We start from the raw sequence: 21,844 nt of genomic DNA, 5'->3' as shown, positions 1-21,844 counted from the left end.
GAGTGAAGAAGCCTCTTAGAAATTGTACTTCGAATTTATTTTCGCGCGAATAAAACCCACACATACCCAATTAAGGATAGTTTTGATTCACAATAAAGAAAGTTTGAAAACAAAATTTAATGAATAAAACAAAAAATCATACCCAATTTCATTCCAGAAAAATGAAATTACATTATTGAAATAAACTGAACAAATTTATTATTTTTATATTTAAAAAAAAAAAAATCGATAAGCTGGAAAAAATTTATTATTTTATTAAAATCGAAGAATAAGTTGGAGAACAGAAAAAAGTGCAAACAATGGAAGAAATCAAACAGTCAATTACATGTTTGGTAGAACAAGTGGCAGTGTTGACCGAGGAGCTAAAAAAGCAAAAGGAGAAAGTAACAATCTTAGAAGATAGGCGTGGGGAAACTGTGGTCGAAGTGGTTAGCCCACCCACTCGCGCAATAAACGAATATGACCTTATGCAGATAGCAACCCTCCCCGATTGCGTAAAGGAGATGGAAATATTTTCGTATGTTTACCACATGGATACGAAGAGCAGATATAATCATCCAGGAGTATCAGGTAGTCAGGGACAAGCCTATGTATAGAGCAGTGGTTCTCCATCTGAGATCCAAAATACGGGGCGAAGCAGATGAGATGCTCTATATATGCAACGTGCCCAATGATAGTTGGGAGGAAATAAGGGTGGCATTAGCCTCCCATTATGAGGACAAACGAGACCTAGGAACTTTGGAATACCAAATGAGTTTGGTAGTCCGAAATAACTCGACCCTAGAAGCATTTTACTCCCAGATCAACAACCATCTTTCACTTATTATAGAGAAGCTTAAGAGCGAGAATCACACTAGAGAAGCTCTTGAAGCGTTAATTCATTCGTACCGTGAAAGAGCCTTGCGCGCATTTGTAAGAGGATTGTCACCACAATTATCGGCTTTGGTAACAGCTAAGCACCCAAAAACGTTAGGAGAAGCTTATTCTACAGCCCTAAAACTGGAAATTGTTATTTCAGCTGGGAAGCCCTCCCTAGCATACGCCTCTAACGAAACTTGGCACACACACACAAACACCCCTTACTACCGACCCCGAACCATGTATCGGCCTTCCTTCGCTACGTTATACCATGTCTTATCCTCACCAACAAAACCCAATACCGTACCGTTATGCGTTACCTTCCAGGCCACAGGCTCTAACACCGGCTATAAAACGAGAAGCAAGTGGATCAGGCCAATCTAGGAGCCGTTTCCGGAACTATGGAAATGGCAGTAGCCAAAAGAGGAACTCTTCTGATTCCCTTTAGAAAGGAACAACGAGCATTCATTCATAATTCTCACATTTGGCTTTTCTACTATTAATTTTTCGTTGTTGCTGTTTTTCTAAGTTTTTCTTTGGGTATGTCGCGATTAAAAAATTATTCGAAATCACTATCTTTTATCAAAATAATTAATAATTGGCACTCTTCACAAACCTGGTAAATAATAATAAACAATACCATTTAAGAATACTAACCTAACATTATAAGTAATATTTAATGTCTCCACCAACAAAGATGCCCACTCTACAACTGTCTGCTACAGCTCATTTCTTCAGCTCGTGTTATCCCAAAGCTTGCTCGAACCGCTGACCTGCGCCATACCAACTTTACAATTGAAGATGCAACACAAAAAGCCGCTCTGATTGCAGATAGCCATGCTGAGAAGACATTAAATGGACTTGGCAAAACGTAAACCGTTATCCTATTTTGCCAACGCAGAACCTATCGATTGGGCATTCCTGGAAAACATTACGGGTATCACCTACACACCGAGGCTGCAACGTGTTGATCCGCGGGACGCAGATCTTTAGAGGGGGAGGAGTTAACACCATACAGCAGCATTAGCGGCTGCAGTAGCATCAGCCGCAGCGGCATCAGCAGCATCATCAGCGGCTGCAGCAGCAGCGCCAACATCAGCGGCAGCAGCAGAAGCGTCAGCATCAGCGGCAGCAGCAGCAGCGCCATCGGCAGCAGCAAAAGGGGCAGAACGGGCTAGGAGGCCGAAGCCAAAGGTGGCTGCGGGAAGAACACCAGAAAAAGATCAATAGAGCAAATAAACGATTATAACGTGAGACCGAACTAAATCCTTGCTGCAGCAAGGTGACCTCCTCAAATAAGAGGAAGTTAACTTGTATTTAAATCGTTAAGTATATTATCCATTTTATTGTCATACTCAGTCTTATCCATTGCAACTGTCTTATTCCCTTTATCAGAAGTTAAAATTAATATGTCGTCATTCTGTCTAAGAAATTTCCTTGTTTGCTGCACGATCAGCTGCGTCTTCTTTGTTAGATGTTTTGTGGTCTTTTATTAATAAAGATACATACATTTAACAATAAAAGGTCGCAAAAAATCAACAATTAACTTGAACGGAAGGCACGCCGAAATCATATTCTAACACCATGGCTTATGCAGAAATTAAGTCCAACTATAGCAAATATAAGACGGAGATTAACAAGTACCAATCAACAACAAAAAAATCAGTAAAACTTAAGTCTAGCATAAAATTTCTCCTAAAATGTAGGAAATCAAAATTAGTCCCAAAATTTATTAGCAATAACTCAAAATACGATAGGATTTTCACAAAAGATACTGACACATATTCGGACATTAACAAAATATTAGAAAGACATACTCATAATTTTAACACGAAGATATTAAGCTTATTAATAAAACATAAACATAACATACTAGCCAGACAAAACAAAGAGAAGGAAAAAGCAACAAAAAAGTTACAAGAACAGCTGGACGAAAATGATTTTAAAACATTTATGAAGAGTGAGAGCACGATAGCCGAAAAATTATCAACAACTTTGAAGAGACATCACGAATCCAAACATGAGAGACTACGAAAACAACGGAACAGCGTTCTCTTGAACAAGAACAACAACAACACAAACGATTGGTTTGTAAATAAGACGAATATAGAATTTCCGACCGACGTAAAAGCGTTACTGGCGAAAGGCCCTAAGTTCGCAATCCCAGTGGAGAAGAGAAAATTCCCTCTCTTTAAATATATAGCAGACGGAGAGGAGCTAGTACAGACTCTAAAAGACAAAGAGAAACAAGAGGAAGCACGCACAAAATTCTCTTTATTAATAAAAGACCACAAAACATCTAACAAAGAAGACGCAGCTGATCGTGCAATACTTGACACAGTGGAGCAAACAAGGAAATTTCTTAGACAGAATGACGACATATTAATTTTAACTTCTGATAAAGGGAATAAGACAGTTGCAATGGATAAGACTGAGTATGACAATAAAATGGATAATATACTTAACGATTTAAATACATATAGAACTTTAAGGAAGGACCCGACCACTAGACTACAGACCAGAAACAACGAATTGGTGGAAAAATTATACAAACAAGAACTTATTTCACGGACCGAACGAAATAGGCTTATAATAAACACATCAATTCCACCAAGAATATATGCATTACCCAAAATTCATAAAGAAGGTACGCCATTGAGACCAATCTGCTCATCAATTGGTTCTCCATCATACGCAACATATTAAAAAAAATATAACAGCAGACTCAACATACAACGTAAAGAACGCCTCAGAATTTAAGACAAGGATCAATGACACATTTATTTGCGATGATGAACGATTGATATTATTTGACGTAGTCTCCCTTTTTCCAAGTATTCCGATAGAATTGGCACTTGACAATATTAGGGAAAAGTGGATAAAAATAAAAGCGCACACTAACATTCCAAAATCAACATTCATGGAAATAGTACGTTTTTGTATACAAGAGAACAGATATTTTAAATACAAGGACAAGATATACACACAACTAAAAGGAATGCCTATGGGCTCACCAGCATCACCAATAATAGCCGATATAATTATGGAAGAACTCTTAGAAAAAATGATGAGAACACTGCAGCGACCACCTAGAGTTATAACGAAATATGTAGATGACCATTTTGCCATAACTAAAGAAGACGAGATCCAAAACACACTTGACAACCTAAATTTATTTGACAGAAACATAAAGTTTACAATAGAGTTAGAAAATGACAACAAATTGACATATCTAGACGCATCAATACACAGACGAGGAAACGAGCTAAAATTAAAATGGTACAAAAAGCCAACATCATCAGGACGAATCATCAACTTCAACTCCAAACATCCGAAGTCGATGATAATGAATACAGCAAGAGGTTGTATACAACGGATGCTCAACATATCGGACCCAATTTTTCACGAAGAAACGAAGAAAGAAATACGACGAATTTTAAAGGCTAATGACTTTCCAAACTACACCATAAGGACTTTACTAAAATCCAACAATAAGAAAACCAATAAAGAGGTTTCGACAAAACGCTTTATGTCTGTCACATATGTCCCACAACTGTCGGAAAGATTGGCAAACTCCGATTGCTATGACACACAACAAATACAGATAGCACATAAGCCCAACAACACGCTACGGAGTATTTTCAACAGGACAAAAAGCAAGATTGATACAATGGACAAGAGTAACGTAGTATATAAAATACCGTGCAACGGGACAAACGAAGAAAGCTGTGATAAAATGTATATAGGGACAACCTGCACATAATAAATACACCGACAAATATAAGACTTAATTATAAGGTAGATACAGACAACTGCGCGCATTTATACAGGCATTTATTAGGGACAAGTCAGTGTGTAGCTCCACGTCACAGTGTGCGGACGTGTAAAAATAAGTAGGTGTTTCTTGTTGTTAAATTATGTTATGTTAAAGTTAATCACAATTAAATGTTTTTATAGTTGCCCTGAAGACGACCACCGATGAGTGGTCGAAATATATCGGAAAAGAACAACACAAAATATTATTATTTTGTTTTATTCTAAAAAGAAAATTTGACCTCGAGCCGGCAAAACATACTTTTAATAAATTTATATATATATTTTTGAAATTTGTAGTTGCGGGTTATCCAATACCTTATTTCCTTGTATTTGTGATTCGGTTCACCTGATTGTATCAGGAAATCAAGGAAAGCTAAATATTTTTGTAGCTTTTTTGTTTCTGTCTTATCCATATTCTACACTAACTGCCTAAGCCTATTAAACTGATTATGGGTGTGTTTAGTTCTTTGAGAAAAGAAAAAAAATACATTTGTTGTTTTTTTTTTTTTTTTTTTTTTTTTAATGCTGTGGTTCTTTCATTAGGTAGAAACGCAGTGTGCCTGCTGCGTTTGAAAAACACCATACATATGGTACCGTGAGAATGAAACTTATCTGTAGCCTAGTGCCTCCTTTAACTGGGAAATCTTCGCCCGTTATGTCAAGGTAAGCTAACCTAATTTGTACCAAGTTTCTGGAGCGTTGAGGTGAGTTACTTCCCTCGCTCCTAAAAACCTCAATTAAGTCTTGGACTATGGTAGGGTGCATGTTGTTTATTTTTTCAAAGTACTTGTCAACATGAGTCATTTTTTTTTTTTTTCATATATATTTATTCTTTTGTTAAAAATTGTCTTGATTTATAGTTGCTTGTGTGCATATGTGTTTTTAGATTTTATCTAGATCATTAGCTTGGCTTAGAGCTCTTTTTGTTACACATTTATTGTGTAATAGGTAAGCCTTATATAATACATATGCGCACAATATTATGACAATTATTAATAGTAGTATGTTCGTTAATCTCATATCAGCATTTGATGATTCAATTTTATTTATGACATTTGCAGTGGAGTCCACTGATTTTGTTTTGATTAACCCCATTGTGGGTATAACGGATATATCATCAAATTTACTTATGCTATTATCGAACATACGTATGGGATTTTTGTTTTTATTTATTACAAGTATACAAAAATTCGGAATAAAGTTCATAAAGAGAGGTTAAAACCTTTTGTTTAGCAATTATTTTAATTTGTTTTCATAAATATGTTTTGACCGGTACATATTTGGTTGAATTTGAATATTATTTGATATATTAAAATTAAATTGTTATTGATTCATGCATATTTATAATGAAAAGAAAAATTTTTATTTTTTTTATTTAAATTATTCGAGAAGAAAAAAAAAAGTAAGGGAGAAATAAAATTTATCTCAACTGTGTCTTGCACAGCGAGCCAGAGACGTGGAAAAATTATAAAGAATGTGGTTGGCTCACAATTCAGGTATACATTTCATTTGTTTTATTGTTAAAAAAAAAAAAAAATTTCCAACCACATTGTTAGTAAAAGCCTATCAGACAGTTAGTATTTCGCAAGTTGCACTTTCGTGCTTCAATTTGCTATTATGGTTATAATTATTATTATTAAATTAAAGGCAAGTTAAGGCTTGCGCATTTCCGCGGCCCCCTTGCGTTTCTTCGCTCTTTGGCGAAGTTCAGCTTTTAGGATGTCAATACGCTCTATGAAGCGTTGTCGGTCTTCCTCAGTCATCAGAGTGGCCAGTAGGTCTACTTCCAGCCTCTTCTGCTGGAGTAGCTTGCGTACTTGGCCTCCTCTTTTGGTCTTCTTTGGCTTTGTTGATTTGGTGTTGCGGGCCCGGTACTCAGCTATTGTGAGTGGGCGTGGTCCATCGTTGGGATACAACTCTAACGCTTCTTCTAGCGTCGATGCATCCCTTTGCTCGATAGGAACAGATTCCGCAAATATCATCAATTCTGGGAGCGGAAACTTATCTAACAGCAATTTTTTGTTTATTTGACGATAGTCAATTACTAATCGCCAGTTTTTTTCTTTAGATCCCGAAAGTGTTTTCTTTGGGACTAGTAAGAGTGGGCTATTATAAGGCGAAATAGACGGTTCAACAATACCCTGTTCGATTAACTTTCCAACTTGTCGCTGAATCTCGTCTATTTGGCTATGCGGACTCCGGTAATTTTTCACATATACCGGTTCATCATCCTTAAGTCTTAATTTTTGTTTATAAAAATTATTTGTTGTGATCGGTTCGGTGTCAAATCCGAACACATCACTATACTCAGTGCATAACTTTTCGAGTTTGTTTTTGAATACTATTGGGAAATGTTTCTTCAATTTATGAATTACAGATTCTTTTCTTTTATCTTTGGTATTTTTAACTATATCGTATTTCGAAAGTGATTCAAATTTTATATTGTTAACGCCTACTATTTGGCATTTATCTGTGGTATTTAAGGATCGGACAAAAGTACTTTGGGCTGTTGCAATAGTGTTTGCAACATAAACGCCCGGTTTAATTTCCTGATTCGGAATTAAAATGTTATCTTCTGCTGAAGATAGTTCTATTTTGCGTACCACTTGGGATCTTGCTGGTAGAAGTGTTGAGTTATTGCCAGAATTGAATGTTATTGGAACATAAATTGGGTACGTTAATTTTTGTGGTCTAAGTATAAACCAATCTTCTGAATTGCTGTAATCTAATTTGCAATTAAAAGTTTTTATGAAATCTAATCCTATTATTCCATCGCATGAGATTGCTAAATCTGAATGAAGCATGTGAAATTCGTATGGAATAATATATTTATCTGTCTGCAATTCTATTGAGACTAGGCCTTTGGAGTTTATTACTCCTTCTCCTATGCCTCGAATGTGTACAGTTTTGTTTACTTGGATGTCGTGAAATACATCAGAATTTATTGAAATGTCTGCACCGGTATTAATTAAGAATGTTATTTTCTTATTTGTTTTAACATTCTTAAATGATACGAAATTATTAAGACTTAGGTTAATAGAATAGACTTTATTTTTTAATTTTGAGCATTTGGAGGAGCTTGTCCGTTTGCCTGGTCGCTTTGGGTAATTCGGACATTTGTGTTGTTGTAACCATTCTGTTGGTTTTTTGTGTTTTGTCTATTATTATTGTGTCCACCTCCAGGGCCGCCTCTTCGGTAGCGTGAATAATTTCGGCCTCGTTGGGCTCTGTTGGCATCGTTATTGCTCCAATTCGAGTTGTTATTGTTCCAATTCGAGTTGTTTCTCTAGTTACCATTATTGTTATAGCGGCGTCTGCCGCGGTCATTATGCTGGGCATCAAAAATGGTATTATTTTGGAAACTTTCTGTGGAGCCCGACTCTAATGAAAGAGTGGTGAATCTAGCAATGTCTTCTTTAGCCGAATCAAAGTTTCCTGATTCCATTAATAGCTGGACTCTTTGACTTTTGGTATGGCTTACCATAGCATTTACTGCCACTTTGGTGGTGTATTTTATTGCTTGTTCAGTTAGAAGACCATCCGAAATATATGCGCCTTTAAGGGCGTCGGTCAACTCAGTAATCTCCTTTGTCTATGAAACACAGTTATTGGGGTTTCTTTGCAGATTTTTAATTTTTGCTATTAAAAGATCCACTGATTCACCCTTGAAGATTGTTGATAGTTTACTTAGGATATTACCCGCTTGACCTTTTAATTTTGATTTTACTGCTTCGAGCTTCGCGCTTCAAGGAAACCCCGTAGATTTTTAATATCACCATCGAAGTATGGTAGCAGCCTGGTGGCTGTGTTTATGAATTCTTCCAGTGTTTGTGTCATTTTGTTGTTTTCTTTGGGAATTTCTGGTTTGTTAAGACTTATTATTGATTGATCAGAGCTCACTGATGGTTCTTCTTGACTTATTTCTTCATCAGCCATTAGTTGCGTTTTTTCTTCCAGTACTATTGAAGTTTCCAAATCAGATGTTTGTTTAAATTCAATATTGTGTCTGTTCAGCACAGTTATTGCTTTTTGTTTGCAATCACTGTAGACGCATTTGCGGCTGTTTTTTGCCATGTCTTTAGTTTGCTATAGTGTTTAGTTAATACTGCTCTAATAGCTTGGAGATTCTCGGTTATTATTTTCGTGTGTTTGGTTACTGTGTTTTGGGATGTTTCTCTATTCTGCGAGAGGCACGTACAAGATTTAGTTAATTCTTGTGCGTGTATTCTAGCTTTTCCTATTATATCATCCCAAGTAACCATAGTTTGTTAAAAAAAAAAAAAAAAAAAATTATCCACTTTTTGTTTTAATTCCCAGAGAAGTTGTCTCTATGGGTTGGTCGAATAGTTCCTGTACCCAGGCGGGTAGAATTCTATTTTTCAAAGCCAGATTTATGGCTACTAAGATTAATTTATATTTTTATTTTGGATTCTTGAGAACCCATTTTACTTAAAATAAAATAAAAAATTTGATCGTTTAGACCTGTTGTTAATTTAAGAAAAATTTTGAAAATGTGTAAGGTTTTACTATTCTATGTCTATTATTTCAACATCTGAGTCTGTCAAATCTATTGTTTCTGCACTCGATTCTGATATGTTTATCAGCGCGATTGAGTCCTTGAAAAGTTCGTGGACCCATTCGGGCATGTCTTTTCTTAAAGGAGTCTCAGCTAACAATCTACTATAAGCTACTTTTATGGATTTTATTTTATATAATAAATTTATACATATATATATTTTTGAAATTTGTAGTTGCGGGCTATCCAATACCTTATTTCCTTGTATTTGTGATTCGTTTCACCTGATTGTATCAGGAAATCAAGGAAAGCTAAATATTTTTGTAGCTTTTTTTGTTTCTTTTATCCATATTCTACACTAACTGCCTAAGCCTATTAAACTGATTATGGGTGTGTTTAGTTCTTTGAGAAGAGGAATAAATATATATTTTCGTTGTTTTTTTTTTTTTTTTTTTTTTTACTGCTGTGGTTTCTCCATTAGGTAGAAACGCAGTGTGCCTGCTGCGTTTGAAAAACAGCATACATATGGTACCGTGAGAATGAAACTTATCTGTAGCCTAGTGCCTCCTTTAACTGGGAAATCTTCGCCCGTTATGTCAAGGTAAGCTAACCTAATTTGTACCAAGTTTCTGGAGCGTTGAGGTGAGTTACTTCCCTCGCTCCTAAAAACCTCAATTAAGTCTTGGACTATGGTAGGGTGCATGTTGTTTATTTTTTCAAAGTACTTGTCAACATGAGTCATTTTTTTTTTTTTTCATATATATTTATTCTTTTGTTAAAAATTGTCTTGATTTATAGTTGCTTGTGTGCATATGTATTTTTAGATCTTATCTAGATCATTATCTTGGCTTAGAGCTCTTTTTGTTACACATTTATTGTGTAATAGTAAACCCAACGACTTCTGTCCAAACTGGAATGGATAGATATATTAAAATAACTAAGCGGAAGCTAAGCCCGCAAAGGAAAAAAAGTGTCAATACGCCGAAAATAACCAAACCAAATGAACGAGTAGCACCCCTTAGCGGGAATCGTTTTAACGTTCTTGCCGATCAGCAAGATGATCAAGCCGGCGCTGTAGATAAAGTTAAATCGGCTAGACCACTCCCTTTATACATCCGTGGAGCCAACTGCAGCGTTCTGATTTCGAAGCTAGTAGAAACAGTAGGGGCAAACAACTTTGTTGTAATCCTGCTCAATAGGGGTAACATTAAAGAAATTAAATGTCAAACCCAAACTGAGGACAATTTCCGCATCATCGAAAAGTACCTCCGTAATGCTAACATCAACTTCTATACCTACCAACTGAAAAGCAGTAAAGGGCTCCAGGTTTTGTTGAAGGGGATTGAGCCATCGGTCCCTACTCAAGAAATAGCAGACGCGTTGGTCGAAAAAGTGTTTGCGGTCAAATCTGTTGTCAACATCATCAACAGGAACAAAGTCGCACAGCCGGTCTTTAAAATCGAGCTCCAACCAGATGCAAAGCGGTCGAAGCCAAATGAAGTGCACCCAATCTACAACCTACAGTTCCTATTGCACAGAAGAATCACCGTAGAGGAGCCCCATAAGGGACACCAACCACCGCAGTGTAAAAACTGCCAGGAATACAACCATACCTCTAACAATTGCAATCTTAGGTCAGTGTGTGTTGGCTGCGGTGAACATCATAAAGATGGCATTTGCACCAATGACAGAAACAATGTCGCACTAAGACTATGCAGTAACTGTAATAGTAAGGATGTCCTGTCTTCAAGGATCTTAAATCTCACCTAAACGAGCGCAAACCCCCAGCTGGACGAAAAATCACCGTCAACGCCTCTAAAACTACACCGGAGGTATTCTTCGCCAAGGCTGTTAGATCATCTAACAGTCCAACCAGCACTAAACGTCCTCTGTGGAAAACCCACCCAACTTTAAGCGCTCCTACATAGACAATTTCACCGATAAGTAGTCCAACGAGTGGATGGGCCCGCAGTGACGAATAGAGAGCATCCGTATTTGCCACACATCTTAAAATGGTTTTCCAGCCAAATCCAACATCAAACTCATCTGTACTTCCCCCTTCGAGCACATTAACGGATAGTGAGTACTCGGAACTCCAATCGGACGAGATCACTGCAGTTATTAAAAACCACATAAAGCCGAAAAAAGACCCTGGTCATGACCTAATCACACCGAAAATGATCCTGGAACTCCCTATCATTGTCATACAATACATCTGCAAACTGTTCAACGCTATAATAAGAATTGGCTACTTCCCAAGAACATGTAAAAGGTCCACTATCATCATGATTCCTAAAGTGGGAAAGGACAAAACCCAGCCATCATCCTTTAGGCCAATTAGTTTGCTGCCATGTGTTTCGAAGCTTTTTGAAAAGGTCCTGCAGATCCGACTAAACTCATTTCTGGCATCGCAGAACACAATCCCTTCACACCAGTTCGGCTTCCGCGAAAAACATGGTACAATTGAACAAGTCTAACTAAAAGAATACTGTGCGGCTGTCTTTCTCGACGTTGCCCAGGCTTTCGATAGAGTTTGGCTGGAGGGTCTGATCTTCAAAATCCGGGAAACTCATGGAATCTTACCTTTAAAATAGGAAATTCGCTGTAAGATGTAATGGCTCCGTCCCGGCTGATTTTGAAATCAAAGCTGGTGTACCGCAAGGCAGTGTACTCGGCCCATTGCTCTACCTACTGTACACTGCAGACTTACCAACGAGTTTAGGACTTACAACGTCCACTTTTGCCGATGACACGGTAATCCTCAGCAGATCCAAGTGCCCAATACAAGCCTCTGCAAAATTAGAGGAACACCTCAAGGTGGTAGAGGATAGCTAGCAACCTGGCGTATCCGGGTCAACGAGCAAAAATGCAAACATGTTACATTTACGCTTAACAGAAGAAACTGTCCAGCTCTAATGCTAAACAACGTACCAGTTCCTCAAGCCGTGGATGTGGATGTCACTTACCTTGGCATCCACCTAGACAGAAGACTAACTTGGCGCAAGCACATCGAAGCAAAAAAGCCACAGCTTAAACTGAAAGCGAGTAGCCTACGTTGTATCATCAATGCTCGGTCCCCTCTACGTTTGGAGTATAAAGTCCTCCTGTACAACTCCGTACTGAAACCCATCTGGACTTACGGAGCCGTACTATGGGGATATGCAAGTACCAGCAATGTCGATATTATAAAAAGAGCGCAGTCGTAGATTTTAAGATCAATCACGGGGGCCCCGTGGTATATACGGAACGACAACATTTAAAACGATCTAAATGTACCTAGCGTAAAATCTGAAATAGGTAGTCAACAACTAAAGTATTCTGCGAAACTGGATGCACACCCAAATGTTCTTGCCAATTCCCTTATGCGAACTAATAATAGAAATCGTCTTAAAAGAAATGACAGACCACCTCAACAACATGTGATTAGGGCCGCCTGCAATATCCCCAGGATTTATCTTAAGTACTAGACTAAGAAAAATATCTCAAACTTGTTGTTAGGGTCTAATTTAAGAGTAGATTCAACAAATATATATTAAACGTTAAAAAAAAAAAATCTGAACTGTGTCTTGCTCAGCGAGCCAGAGACGTGGAAAAATTATAAAGAATGTGGTTGGCTCACAATTCAGGTATACATTTCATTTGTTTTATTGTTAAAAAAAAAAAAAAATTTCCAACCACATTGTTAGTAAAAGCCTATCAGACAGTTAGTATTTCACAAGTTGCACTTTCGTGCTTCAATTTGCTATTATGGTTATAATTATTATTATTAAATTAAAGGCAAGTTAAGGCTTGCGCATTTCCGCGGCCCCCTTGCGTTTCTTCGCTCTTTGGCGAAGTTCAGCTTTTAGGATGTCAATACGCTCTATGAAGCGTTGTCGGTCTTCCTCAGTCATCAGAGTGGCCAGTAGGTCTACTTCCAGCCTCTTCTGCTGGAGTAGCTTGCGTACTTGGCCTCCTCTTTTGGTCTTCTTTGGCTTTGTTGATTTGGTGTTGCGGGCCCGGTACTCAGCTATTGTGAGTGGGCGTGGTCCATCGTTGGGATACAACTCTAACGCTTCTTCTAGCGTCGATGCATCCCTTTGCTCGATAGGAACAGATTCCGCAAATATCATCAATTCTGGGAGCGGAAACTTATCTAACAGCAATTTTTTGTTTATTTGACGATAGTCAATTACTAATCGCCAGTTTTTTTCTTTAGATCCCGAAAGTGTTTTCTTTGGGACTAGTAAGAGTGGGCTATTATAAGGCGAAATAGACGGTTCAACAATACCCTGTTCGATTAACTTTCCAACTTGTTGCTGAATCTCGTCTATTTGGCTATGCGGACTCCGGTAATTTTTCACATATACCGGTTCATCATCCTTAAGTCTTAATTTTTGTTTATAAAAATTATTTGTTGTGATCGGTTCGGTGTCAAATCCGAACACATCACTATACTCAGTGCATAACTTTTCGAGTTTGTTTTTGAATACTATTGGGAAATGTTTCTTCAATTTATGAATTACAGATTCTTTTCTTTTATCTTTGGTATTTTTAACTATATCGTATTTCGAAAGTGATTCAAATTTTATATTGTTAACGCCTACTATTTGGCATTTATCTGTGGTATTTAAGGATCGGACAAAAGTACTTTGGGCTGTTGCAATAGTGTTTGCAACATAAACGCCCGGTTTAATTTCCTGATTCGGAATTAAAATGTTATCTTCTGCTGAAGATAGTTCTATTTTGCGTACCACTTGGCATATTGCTGGTAGAAGTGTTGAGTTATTGCCAGAATTGAATGTTATTGGAACATAAATTGGGTACGATAATTTTCGTGGTCTAAGTATAAACCAATCTTCTGAATTGCTGTAATCTAATTTGCAATTAAAAGTTTTTATGAAATCTAATCCTATTATTCCATCGCATGAGATTGCTAAATCTGAATGAAGCATGTGAAATTCGTATGGAATAATATATTTATCTGTCTGCAATTCTATTGAGACTAGGCCTTTGGAGTTTATTACTCCTTCTCCTATGCCTCGAATGTGTACAGTTTTGTTTACTTGGATGTCGTGAAATACATCAGAATTTATTGAAATGTCTGCACCGGTATTAATTAAGAATGTTATTTTCTTATTTGTTTTAACATTCTTAAATGATACGAAATTATTAAGACTTAGGTTAATAGAATAGACTTTATTTTTTAATTTTGAGCATTTGGAGGAGCTTGTCCGTTTGCCTGGTCGCTTTGGGTAATTAGAACATTTGTGTTGTTGTAACAATTCTGTTGGTTTTTTGTGTTTTGTCTATTATTATTGTGTCCACCTCCACGGCCGCCTCTTCGGTAACGTGAATAATTTCGGCCTCGTTGGGCTCTGTTGGCATCGTTATTGCTCCAATTCGAGTTGTTATTGTTCCAATTCGAGTTGTTTCTCTAATTACCATTATTGTTATAGCGGCGTCTGCCGCGGTCATTATGCTGGGCATAAAAAATGGTATTATTTTGGAAACTTTCTGTGGAGCCCGACTCTACTGAAAGAGTGGTGAATCTAGCAATGGCTTCTTTAGCCGAATCAAAGTTTCCTGATTCCATTAATAGCTGGACTTTTTGACTTTTGGTATGGCTTACCATAGCATTTACTGCCACTTTGGTGGTGTATTTTATTGCTTGTTCAGTTAGAAGACCATCCGAAATATATGCGCCTTTAAGGGCGTCGGTCAACTCAGTAATCTCCTTTGTGTATGAAACACAGTTATTGGGGTTTCTTTGCAGATTTTTAATTTTTGCTGTTAAAAGATCCACTGATTCACCCTTGAAGATTGTTGATAGTTTTCGTATTACTTCATCAATCGTTGTTTCAGAACTTAGGATATTACCCGCTTGACCTTTTAATTTTGATTTTATGATTTCGATAGCTACTGCTTCGTGCTTCACGCTCCAAGGAAACCCGGTAGATTTTTAATATCAGTGTTTGTGTCATTTTGTTGTTTTCTTTGGGAATTTCTGGTTTGTTAAGACTTATTATTGATTGATCAGAGCTCACTAAGGGTTCTTCTTGACTTATTTCTTCATCAGCCATTAGTTGCGTTTTTTCTTCCAGTACTATTGAAGTTTCCAAATCAGATGTTTGTTTAAATTCAATATTGTGTCTGTTCAGCACAGTTATTGCTTTTTGTTTGCAATCACTGTAGACGCATTTGCGGCTGTTTTTTGCCATGTCTTTAGTTTGCTATAGTGTTTAGTTAATACTGCTCTAATAGCTTGGAGATTCTCGGTTATTATTTTCGTGTGTTTGGTTACTGTGTCTTGGGATGTTTCTCTATTCTGCGAGAGGCACTTACAAGATTTAGTTAATTCTTGTGCGTGTATTCTAGCTTTTCCTATTATATCATCCCAAGTAACCATAGTTTGTTAAAAAAAAAAACATAAAAAAATATCCACTTTTTGTTTTAATTCCCAGAGAAGTTGTCTCTATGGGTTGGTCGAATAGTTCACGTACCCAGGCGGGTAGAATTCTATTTTTCATAGTCAGATTTATGGCTACTAAGATTAATTTATGTTTCTATTTTGGATTCTTGAGAACCCATTTTACTTAAAATAAAATAAAAATTTGATCGTTTAGACCTGTTGTTAATTTAAGAAAAATTTTGAAAATGTGTAAGGTTTTACTATTCTATGTCTATTATTTCAACATCTGAGTCTGTCAAATCTATTGTTTCTGCACTCGATTCTGATATGTTTATCAGCGCGATTGAGTCCTTGAAAAGTTCGTGGACCCATACGGGCACGTCTTTTCTTAAAGGAGTCTCAGCTAACAATCTACTATAAGCTACTTTTATGGATTTTATTTTATATAATAAATTTATACATATATATATTTTTGAAATTTGTAGTTGCGGGCTATCCAATACCTTATTTCCTTGTATTTGTGATTCGTTTCACCTGATTGTATCAGGAAATCAAGGAAAGCTAAATATTTTTGTAGCTTTTTTGTTTCTTTTATCCATATTCTACACTAACTGCCTAAGCCTATTAAACTGATTATGGGTGTGTTTAGTTCTTTGAGAAAAGAAAAAAAAATACATTTGTTGTTTTTTTTTTTTTTTTTTTTTTTTTTAATGCTGTGGTTCTTTCATTAGGTAGAAACGCAGTGTGCCTGCTGCGTTTGAAAAACACCATACATATGGTACCGTGAGAATGAAACTTATCTGTACCCTAGTGCCTCCTTTAAGGTAAGCTAACCTAATTTGTAACAAGTTTATGGAGCGTTGAGGTGAGTTAATTCCCTCGCTCCTAAAAACCTCAATTAAGTCTTGGACTATGGTAGGGTGCCTGTTGTTTATTTTTTCAAAGTACTTGTCAACATGAGTTATTTTTATTTTTCATTTAAATTTATTCTTTTGTTAAAAATTGTCTTGATTTATAGTTGCTTGTGTGCATATGTGTTTTTAGATTTTATCTAGATCATTAGCTTGGCTTAGAGCTCTTTTTTGTTACACATTTATTGTGTAATAGGTAAGCCTTATATAATACATATGCGCACAATATTATGACAATTATTAATAGTAGTATGTTCGTTAATCTCATATCAGCATTTGATGATTCAATTTTATTTATGACATTTGCAGTGGAGTCCACTGATTTTGTTTTGATTAACCCCATTGTGGGTATAACGGATATATCATCAAATTTACCTCTGCTATTATCGAACATACGTATGGCATTTCTGTTTTTATTTTTTGCAAGTATACAAAAATACGGAATAAAGTTCATAAAGACAGGTTAAAACCTTTTGTTTAGCAATTATTTTAATTTTTTTCATAAATATGTTTTGACCGGTACATATTTGCTTGATTTGAATATTATTTGAAATATTAAAATTAAATTGTTATGGATTCATGCATATTTATAATGAAAAAAAAAAAAATTTTTTTATTTAAATTATTCGAGAAGAAAAAAAAAGTAAGGGAGAAATAAAATTTATCTCAACTGTGTCTTGCACAGCGAGCCAGAGACGTGGAAAAATTATAAAGTATGTGGTTGGCTCACAATTCAGGTATACATTTCATTTGTTTTATTGTTAAAAAAAAAAAAAAAAATTCCAACCACATTGTTAGTAAAAGCCTATCAGACAGTTAGTATTTCGCAAGTTGCACTTTCGTGCTTCAATTTGCTATTATCGTTTTAATTAGTATTATTAAATCTTTATCTATCTTTGGCGAAGTTCAGCTTTTAGGATGTCAATACGCTCTATGCAGCGTTGTCGGTCTTCCTCAGTCATCAGAGTTGCCAGTAAGTCTACTTCCAGCCTCTTCTGCTGGAGTAGCTTGCGTCTTGGCCTCCTCTTTTCGTCTTCTTTGGCTTTGTTGATTTGGTGTTGCGGGCCCGGTACTCAGCTATTGTGAGTGGGCGCGGTGCATCGTTGGGATACAACTCTAACGCTTCTTCTAGCGTCGGTGCATCCCTTTGCTCGATAGGAGCAGATTCCGCAAAGGGAATATCTTCACTGTTCATTCGTGTTCCTTGTTGGTTGATTGGTTGATTTTCTTTTGGTTCGCTTGATTTATCAGATGGTTCCAGCCGCTGCTTCTGCTTTCTTCTGGGCATTTATTCCAATTGATTTAAAATTAAATTTTCATTTCTTAAATAAATAAAATGTTCATGTTTTGTGTTGTCGTTAATATTTGCAGTTGTTGTTCTTCTGACATTGACATTGATTGATGGTTTGATTTTTGCATTTGGTTTTGATGGATTGGGCCTCTCATTGCTCTTCTGCCGTTGGTTGTTGCTTTTGTTAGCAGCTTTATGTTTCTCTTTTTGTCTTCTTTTTAAACACAGAATATTTATAGCATGGACTTATATACTTCTATATATATGTAATTTTATTAGAGAATAGTTTCTCCTTGCAGAGTCCTTGTAGGTCTTTTAGTGTCCTGTCACGGTCGCCATGTAAAAGGAGCAAAGACCGGGTTCCTTTGTATTGAAATGAATGACCCAGACGGACACGTCAGTGTCCATTCGTTGTGGGTTTTAGATGGATTCTTTATACCAAATTATTCTTTTGCTTAAGGTAAGTTTACATATGTATATATTCTTATGCTGCGACAGGTACAAAAGGGAGGGAGAGTGTCAGTACATACATACATATTGTTGGAGCGCTTGCATCAAAGTGCTTGGTCAGCGTTCACACGCTGGCCTGGCTCTAGCTCATGTTACGCTTGTGCATACATTGCTTATGTGAATATATGTATGTACATGTACAAATGTACATACATATATGATCATGTTTAGCTGTAGATTTATGTGAATATGTTTATGTACATACATCAATGTATATATATAAACATATTCACGTGCATAATTATATTTTAATGCGTATATGTTTAATTGTTTATACTTGCAACAGAGTGTTACAAGTTGAGCTCATTGTATTAAATGATTATTTGTATGACTATACTACACCATCTTATTGAGTGAGTTGACTATTGTGTTGTACAACTGCCTGCCCTTAGGGTTCACCACGCGAGACCCCCCGTGCGTATGTTTGGCGTTATAGTCCCCTGCTGCAATGAAGCGATCTCCGAGTGTGTTAAAGAAATCGGTGAATTCCTTTTCAGAGATTGAGAAGCGTGGTGGAATGTAATGTTGCCGCAGTTGGTTTGGACGGTTATAGCAGTTGCTTGTAGGTGCTGTGTTTCAAATCTGTTGAGGAACGAGTGTTTTAGCGGACGTTGACGATCTTATGCGCAGTACGTTCAAGTGGCCCCTACGTCACTAGGACAAAGCCTGTTACGCGCGAGCCCAAGCAGACAACAAGCCGGCTCACAAAAGGGATTTCATAGAATATCAGTGTTTACCAAAGGAAGATCTATCCGAAGAAGCACAGGAATGAAAAAACAAGGACTACAAAAGGTTCAGATAAGAGAATATATTAAAAACTTCTCGTGTTAGACAAAATAAAGACCTTTTACAGCATGTTAGGCAGCCTCTTCGGACCCACTTTTTGCATCACTGAGACGCGTGCGATCACGAAAGCATTTGGAAAATAGCAACTTTAGTCCCGAAATGTTGAGTTTATTACATATTGATGTAAACATTGAAAAAATTAAATTAAAATCAAACTAAAAAATGTGTAAAAAATTTTGTTTTTTACTTTTTGTAATTATGTTAGAAAATCAAAATAAAACATTAACAAATGTTTCATAGTCGTTTAAAACAATGAAAAATTCCATTTGTGAATGAAACAAACGGGTTCTGCTCCATTTTTAAAGAAAAAACAAGCTTGAATATATTTTCTGTCTTTGAATATTACAGCACCACGAACACCCAGCACTTTTGGCAAACATATATTTTGAAGCTTAAGGTATTCTTTATCATGCTTTTTTAAATTTTTATCGGTTTAGAAGCTATGATTTTAGCAAAGTAAAATGCCAAAAGGCCCCACTGTGCCATGTGGTTAATTTGTGAAGACGCATACTCGCAGTTCCCGTTTACTGTTCAATTTTTTTTTTTAACGTTTAATATACATATATTCTCCTTAGTACGGCACCGTAAGTCCAGATGGGTTTCAGTACGGAGTTGTATAGGAGGACTTTATACTGTAGACGTAGAGGGGACCGAGCATTGATGATCCAATGTAAGCTACTCGCTTTCAGTTTAAGCTGTGACTTTTTTGCTTTGATGTGCTTGCGCCAAGTTAGTCTTCTGTCTAGGTGGATGCCAAGGTAAGTGACACCCACGGCTTGAGGAATTGGTACGTTGTTTAGCATTAGAGCTAGACAGTTTCTTCCATTAAGCGTAAATGTGACATGTTTGCATTTCTGCTCGTTGACCCGGATACGCCAGGATGCTAGCCATTCCTCTACCAGAGGAATGCAGAGGCTTGTATTGGGCATTTGGATCCGCTGAGGATTGCCGTGTCATCGGCAAAAGTGGACGTTGTAAGTCCTAAACTCGTTGGTAAGTCTACAGTGTACAGCAGGTAGAGCAATGGGCCGAGTACACTGCCTTGCGGTACACCAGCTTTGATTTCAAAGTCAGCCGAGACGGAGCCATTACATCTTACAGCGAATTTCCTATTGTAAAGGTAAGATTCCATGAGTTTGTGGGTGTACTGTGGGAGTTTTTGCCGTATTTTGAACATCAGATCTTCCAGCCAAACTCTTTTGAAAGCCTGGGCAACGTCGAGAAATACAGCCGTACAGTATTCTTTTAGTTCGAATGCTGTTCGTATTTCGGATGTTATGCGATTGACTTGTTCAATTGTACCATGTTTTTCGCGGAAGCCGAACTTGTGTGAAGGGATTGTTTTCTCCGATGCCAGAAATGAGTTTAGTCGGATCTGCAGGACCTTTTCAAAAAGCTTCGAAAGACATGGCAGCAAACTAATTGGCCTATAGGATGATGGCTGGGTTTTGTGCTTTCCCACTTTAGGAATCATGATGATAGTGGACCTTTCCCATGCTCTTGGGAAGTAGCCAATTCTTATTATAGCGTTGAACAGTTTGCAGATGTATGATGATCGCGATGATAGGAAGTTCTAGGATCATTTTCGGTGTGATTAGGTCATGGCCAGGGGCTTTGTTCGGCTTTATGTAGTTTTTAATAACTGCGGTGATCTCATCCGCTTGGAGTTCCGAGTACTCACTATACGTTTATGTGCTCGAAGGGGGAACTACAGATGAGTTTAATGTTGGATTTGGCTGGAAAACCATTTTAAGATGTGTGGCAAATACGGATGCCCTATTATCGTCACTGCGGGCCCATCCATACATTGGACCGCGTATTCGTGAAACTGTCTCTATAGGAGCGCTTAAAGTTGGGTGGGCTTTCCACAGAGGATGTTTAGTGCTAGTTGGACTGAGCTTTTCTATGTATTTCTTTTGAGCCCAGCTTTCCTCTTGTCTTAACTCCTTGGAGAGGTTGCGATTGGCATGCCTTAGGAGAAGTTTTTCTGCTGGTGATCGAGTAATCTGCCATTCTCTTCTTAGACGTCGTTTTTCCGTTATTAATTGTTCTATCCGCCGGTTCGTAGGATTCTCCACAGGTTAAGTGTAAGTAGGGGCATGTGGAGTAGACACTCTTGCTGCAGCTTCCATCATCGACTCAAGTGCAGAGACGCACATGTCAATGTCCTCTGCAGCATCCACTACACTGGAGAGTGATCGGACTTTAAATCTAGCAGTGTATCCGCAGTGATCTGATTACGCGGAATCGTCTTGGTTATTGCGAAATAAATCAAGACAGGCACTTTCTGTGGATCTGTGGGCCAATAAGTAGGCCTACCCAGTGAGACGCAATCCATCTTATTGAGAGGGTTGACTATTGTGTTGTACAACTGCTTGCCTTTAGGATTCACCAGGCGAGACACCCCGTGCGTATGTTTGGCGTTATAGTCCCCTGCTGCAATGAAGCGATCTCCGAGTGTGTTAAAGAAATCGGTAAATTCCTTTCAGAGATTGAGAATTGTGATGGGCAGTACAGGGAAGCCAACGTAGTGTTGCCGCAGCTGGTTTGGACGGTTATAGCAGTTGCTTGTAGGTGCTGTGTTTCAAATCTGTTGAGGAACGAGTGTTTTAGCGGACGTTGACGATACTATGCGCAGTACGTTCAAGTGGCCCCTACGACACCAGGACAAAGCGTGTTACGCGCGAGCCCAAGCAGATAACTGA

General features: G+C 37.4%; 1 protein-coding gene across 1 annotated transcript in view; it reads right to left on the bottom strand.

The window, feature by feature from the left end:
* Positions 1-1,798: 1,798 nt before the first annotated feature.
* Positions 1,799-21,844, bottom strand: part of LOC137582612 (uncharacterized) — a 34,156-nt gene continuing 14,110 nt past the window's right edge. The window contains exon 2 of the mRNA XM_068297619.1: positions 1,799-2,032. Coding sequence (XP_068153720.1) covers positions 1,799-2,032 — 234 coding nt within the window. The remainder of the gene's footprint in view (positions 2,033-21,844) is intronic.

Source organism: Drosophila tropicalis, unplaced genomic scaffold, assembly GCF_018151085.1.
Source record: "Drosophila tropicalis isolate 14030-0801.00 unplaced genomic scaffold, ASM1815108v1 contig_1, whole genome shotgun sequence".
NCBI lineage: Eukaryota > Metazoa > Arthropoda > Insecta > Diptera > Drosophilidae > Drosophila > Drosophila tropicalis.
The sequence above is the reverse complement of the archived record's forward strand: the minus strand, read 5'-3'. Positions and strand labels throughout refer to the sequence as shown.